Here is a 6,196-nt window from a genome sequence, read left to right as displayed (position 1 = left end):
CTGCACCCACAGTGGGGTGCAGGACAGCAGCTGAGCCAGACCAGCTCCACAGGAATCATCTCTGCAGCCCAGTGGGAAGGACCCAGCACAGGAGGGATCACTGCACTGCCATGGCTGCCAAGGTGAAGTGCAGCAATGGTGCAGAGCTGTGCCCCCGCTGTTGCTGGGCAGGCAGGGTATGCCTCAGCTTGGTGGCCATGATGCCATGGCACTCCCTCCCATGTCGGATCTTACTTGCTGGGCCGCAGAGCAAGGAGCCTGGAGCCCACAGCAGGCAGCCCACATCCTTGCCCCAACCCCCACAGCCTCCACTCTGGCCATGCCACCTGCACAGGAGAGCACCGGGGGGAGGGGGGGAGGGAAAGAGCCAGGCTCTGTGCTCCACTCCAGACATAGCTGCTGCTGCTTCTCACTGGTGGCAGGCCAGAGAGGAGGCTGCTGGGGGGATGGGGCCTTCAAGTCAGGAGGGGCACCTGAAGGATGGGGTCTGTGGGTTGGGAGTGAGGGACGAAGCTGAGGAAATGAGGTTATGTTGAAGAAATGGGGTTATGCTGAAGAAAAATTTGGGAAGCACTGCTCTAAGGTGCCACCCTGCCCTGCCTTCTCTTTTACTTCAGAAGTATACCACTAGCTACCTTTCTCTTGAATTTTAAGCAATGATTATCTATTGAACAGCAATAGAATGAAATTCACTTTTCCTATATAAGGAATATGAAAGATTAGTTTAGATTAAAATTGTTGGCAAAAGCTGAAAATGGAGAGAATTAAAAACTTAACATCTGGCAAACAGAATTCTCAGAAGGACTATAAATAGTGTTTTAAATCCAAACTTTGAACAGTTGCAGATGGAAGGCTGATGCAATTACCTGCAACATCAGCTCACAGTCATCTCTTCCAACAAAAATCATCTCTCGTGGCAGCCTGTGGCGAGTGCCTCCGCTGCTCACCAAAAACCAGGATGTTAAGCTCATTTTCTGCTTAGCTGCTAAGTCCTTGGCAAAGCTACGTCATCCTGAAGCAAGAGAGAGAGAAATATATTTAGTTATTTTTAGCTTCAGCTCCTACTCAACAAGCGCTGTGATAAATGTATACAAAAGAGTCTGAAAAACCAAATTCTAACATCATGTATATCTCCCAATGGACTGCATCCAGATATTACAGGAAGTGACAAGCAATTAAATTTACATAAAATCTGAGGCTTTTCTTCATGCAACTAGGCACCTTCAATATTGCAGATGTATGCCTGTTCAAAATAAATCTGTAGCTATTTAAATTAAAGGACTGCCAGTCGCACACAAAGTTGTCAGAAAGCTTTTAACACTTAAATGCTTATTACCAAGCAAAGTAATGCTTTTATAACACATCACCACCATCAACAGTATGTAACACTGTATACATTTATCTGTCCACAGAGATGAAACAAAAGTAGCTTGTGTGTCTGTCCCAAGATAAAATCCACCTCAGCATAAAACAAGACCAGAATTATTCCTCAAAAAGTTAAGTAAAAACTGAAAGGAACTACAGGAAATCTAAATACTGGGCTTTTTGTGATTATATTTTTCCATGGAGTGTTTTTTATATTTAGATATAACATACATGAAGAAAAGAAACAATATCTAAAAGTAGATAAAGGCATTTTAAAAACCAAGATACGCAAAAAGCAGCAAAACGTGTACAATATGTAAGAAGTTGAAAGCCTTGAAACATAGTTGCCAATGATTCCTCTACCAACATTTTAAATATAACTTAATTTGTCAAAAGATACGAGATTTGGGACCTTAAGTTTCACTGCATGTAAAAAATACATACTATGTACCTCTAATTCATTTAGCGCACACACAAATCTATTCTGACTTCATCAAACGAACATCCTACAAGTCAAAGTTGCGACTGTTTTTGGCACTCTGCCCAAAAATGTTGCTAACCCCTGGGCTACAGCATAGATTTTGTAGACGTTAGGGTGAGAAGGGATCACCCCCTGCCCAAAGGGCAGACAGTCAGCAAGGGTCAAATGATCCCAGCAAGATAGGCATTCAAGTGTTTTTGCTCCATCTCTGGTGAGAGTTTATTTCAGGCCCTGAGTACTCGGCTGGTAAAGAAGTTTTTCCTTATGTCAAGCCTAAAATGGTTTTCTAAGAGTTTATGACAGTTGGTTCTAGTCTTCCCATGGGGTGCTCCAGTGAATAGATGTCCTCCTAGTTCCCGGCGCACACCCCTTATATACTTATAGGCTTACCAAGTCACCCCTGAGCCTATAGTTCTCCAGGCTGAAGAGTGCCATATCCCTCAGCCTCTCCTCATAAGGCCTAGTCTCTTGTTCTCCAATCATTCATGTGGCTCTCTGTGGACATTCTTGAACTCCTCCACATTCTTTCTGAATTGTGGAGCCCAAAACTGGACACAGTATTCCAGCTGTGGTCTCACCAAGGCTGAACAAAGTGGGAGAATGACTTCCTGGGTCTTGTTTGAGATGCATCAGAAGATACAGGCCAGAGTTTTGCTTGCTTTGCCAGCTGCAGCATCACATTGGTGGCTCATGTTCATCTTGTGATCAATCATGACCAAGTAATTTTCAAACACAGTGCTAACTAGCGTAGCACTGCCAAGCCTGTAAGTGTGGTGTGGGTTCTCTCTCCCAAGGTGGAGCACCTTGTATTTCTCAGTGTTGAATGCCATCAGGTTTTGATCTGCCTACCTTGTAAGCCTGTTGAGGTTGGCCAGGATCTCCAGCCTATCCTGTGGGGTGGCTGCACTTCCCCATAGTTAGGGGTCATCAACAAACTTTGTCAGCCCGTTTGTAACACCCGAGTCCAGATCATTTATAAACACCTTGAAGAGTACAGGTCCGAGAACGGAGCCCTGGGTGATATCACTGGTTACAGGGAGCCAAGCTGATTTGGTTCCATGAACTATCACTTTCTGGGTCCATCCATGGAGCCAGGTCACCAGCCATCAGACCATGAAATTGTCTAGGCCACAATTCCCCAATTTTTCCATGAGGACATAATGGGATGTCAAAGGCTTTCTTGAAGTCCAAGAATATGATATCTACCTCTTCTCCTTTCTTCATGTGATGTGTCACCTGGTCATAGAAGGAGATCAGGTTGGGCAGATAAGATCTGTCCGCCATGAAGCGGTATTGGCTCTCTCTCAAAATATTACCTTCTGTTGGTTGGCAATGGTTTCCTTAATGATTTTTCCAGGATCTTTCCAGGGATTGAGTTAATTGGCCTGTAGTTCCCTGGATCTTCCCTTCTCCCTTTCTTGATGATAAACATCACACTGGCCCTCTTCCAATAGTCAGGCACCTCGCCTGAGTGCCATGAGTTCTCAAATATCATCGTCATAGCCTGTGCTATAATGTCAGCTAGTTCCTTTAGCACCCTTGGGTGCATTCCATCTGAGTCGGCCGATTTGTGGATGTCCAGCCTCTTAAGATGTTCCCTTACAAGATCAGTGGTAATGGTGGGTACAGATTCACCCTTCCCCTCGTGATCCTGCCTTTTGTCAGGCAAAGTGATCCCACTGCGCTGATGGAAGATTGACATGAAATAGTCATTAAGAAAATTGGCTTTTTCCTGTGTCAGTTAGCAGCTGCCCTACCTGGTTTGATAAGGGTCCAATGTTACCTTTTTCCAACTTTCCACATAGCTGAAAGACTTTTTGTTGTCCTTAATTTGCCTAACGAGTTTGAGTTCCGTTTCAGCTTTGGCCGTCCTAGTTTGCTCTCTACAGGTGTGGCCTAGTGCTGAGTACTCCTCCTTCGTGATGTTCCCCATCTTCCATCCTTTATAAGTTTCTTCTTCTTTTAAGGTGCAAGGGGTCCTTGAGTTCCCTATTAAGCCAAGGGGGTCATCTAGCCCTTTTGCTACTTTTTCTGTGGGTTGGAATGGACTTCCCTTGTGCTTCAAGGATTATATCCTTGAGGAGTGACCATTCATCATGGACATTCCTCCCTGCCAGATTGTGGTTTCTCGGGGCCTGAACAACTACCCTCCTGAGCTTGTGGAAGTTGGCCTTTCTAAAGTCAAGGATTTCCATATTGCTGACTGACTTGCCAGCTTTGCAGTGAATAGAGTAAGTTAATAAATCATGGTCACTGTCTCCCAGCTTCACCTTGATTCTCAGGTTGCTGACTAGATCATCCCCTTTGGCCAGTACTAGGTCCAGCAGCGCCTTTCCCCTTGTCAGTCCATGGACTTCTTGAGACAAATAAAGCTTGTCAGTGCATGTGAGGAAGCACTGTGACCAATCAGATTTGGCTCAGTGCTCTTCCCATGAGATGTCCAGATGTCCAGGAAGTTAGTCGCACATAAAAACCATGGACTGAGAGCGTGCAGCCTCAGCCAGTTCCCTGGAAAACTCATGGTCAAGTTCTTGCTCTTGATTAGGAGGCCTGTAGTAGACTCTTACCATTATATCCCCTTCACCATGTTTGCCCTGTATTCTTACCCAGAGGGCCTCAAGTTGCCCCCCTTGGTTGCCAATCTCCGCCTGTAGGGAAGTGTATTGTTCTTTCACACAGAGAGCTACACCCCCACCCCTTCTTGCAACACGAACTTTCCTGTACAAAGTACAGCCATCTATACCTGTGGTCCAGTCATAGGTAGAGTCCCACCATGTCTCCATTATCCCTATGAGATTGTAATCATTACTCTTTAGGAGTAGGGCCAACTCCTCCTGTTTGTTGCCCACACTCCTGGCATTTGTGTAAAGGCAAGTGAGCTTGTCATTGACAGTTCTAGGTTTCCCTGTACTCCTGGAAGAGCCCCATCCTTGGGGTAGGGTAGAAGTTTGTTTCCTTGTACAGCCTGACTTAATGGTTTGGTAGCTGATGCTTGGTGGGATTGCACCAAAGATCATATGCCCTTCATAAATGGACATGGCTATAATCAGCAGCTCTTATAAAACGAAATTCAATGGTGAAGTCTTGGAGAAAAAAATAAAGCATTAAGCATTCAAAGTCTATTCTTAAGAGAGGGAATCAACCAGACAATAGGCCAGTGTGATGACTATGTTCCTTTAACTGGACTCCCATTCAAAAGAAACTTGTTTTGATTTGTATTTAATTTCATAAAAGTACAGGCAGTGCTCAGACTTGCGACACAATTCATTCCTGAAAACCTGAACTTAAGTCGAAATGTTGTAACTTGGAACCAATTTTCTCATAAGAAACAATGTTATAAATGGGAGATTGGTTCCTGAACCAAGGCCGGATGCCCTATTTTCACCAAAAATACCCCAGAATTTTGTACTCGATCAATTATAGATGAGTAAAATAGCTACATTAATGTATTTATATTGTAAATAGCAATCATACCAATTTGGAAGGAATTCTTTGAGGTGACTTTGCTGGACTTTTTGAAGGGCTCTTGGCTGGAGTCTTCTCAGGAGTCTTGGCTGCTTTCTTAAAGAAAGTGTCCAAGGAAGTCTGGACAGATGTTCTCCAGGGAGATGGGCAATGCAGCAAACTAGTTCGCTGGCGTTCTATCAGATCAAGTGTTATAAAGTCAAAACTGAAGTCAGAAAGTTGAAACAGGGTGTCAATTTATAAATGTTGTAAGTGCAAAATGCTGTAACTTGAAATGTTGTAAATCGAGGACTGCCTGTATGTGAAATCAACAGCAAGCTCAACCTCATCAGCAGATAGAAGTTTGTCTAGGGACTAGCGATGTGAACAATTAAACAATTAATCATTTAGCTGATCAACTAAGTGATACCTGGCTCTAGCTTAACTGTTATCCTTTAGCTTGGGACCAGGCACAGTCCAGGAAGGAAGGGAAGACATGTAGCGTCCCAGCAGGAACTGGAAACCCTGCAGTGCTGACAGGGGAGCCAGAATTTATTTAAGTTGATTTCACTGACAATCATGGATTTCATGGATTCTGCAAAATTGTATGTTGAGTGGACCCTTATTAATATCAGATTGAGAGATCACCTGCATGATAATGAAAATGCATTCTAATTTCTAAAAAGAACCACCACCAAGATTAATATGTAACTGCAGAAGAGAATGCCAACACTGATTAATGAAGCAACTTCAAACAAGGAGAGAAGCGGGGCTGATCTAAACTCAGAAATGTTTATCACTGATGATGACAAATGAAAATAAGAATGAACTAAGTTAAGAAAGAACTTATTACAAGCACATCTTGGCAGATGCTTAAAAAATGAAAGAGCCAGTCAGAACACTATA

At 43.7% G+C, this 6,196-nt stretch overlaps 1 protein-coding gene across 10 annotated transcripts in view; it reads right to left on the bottom strand.

Annotated features, from left to right (window-relative positions):
• CEP170 (centrosomal protein 170) overlaps positions 1 to 6,196 on the bottom strand; it is a 153,148-nt gene that overhangs the window by 127,818 nt on the left and 19,134 nt on the right. For all 10 annotated transcript variants that reach the window (XM_019549783.1, XM_019549782.1, XM_019549784.1 and 7 more), the window contains exon 2: positions 867 to 1,012. In XM_019549783.1, the coding sequence (XP_019405328.1) occupies positions 867 to 971 (105 nt within the window). In that variant the 5' untranslated portion in view covers positions 972 to 1,012. The remainder of the gene's footprint in view (positions 1 to 866; positions 1,013 to 6,196) is intronic.

This window comes from Crocodylus porosus, unplaced genomic scaffold, assembly GCF_001723895.1.
Source record: "Crocodylus porosus isolate Cpor-Errol unplaced genomic scaffold, CroPor_comp1, whole genome shotgun sequence".
Classification (NCBI taxonomy): domain Eukaryota; kingdom Metazoa; phylum Chordata; order Crocodylia; family Crocodylidae; genus Crocodylus; species Crocodylus porosus.
This window is presented reverse-complemented; position numbering and strand designations above follow the sequence as displayed.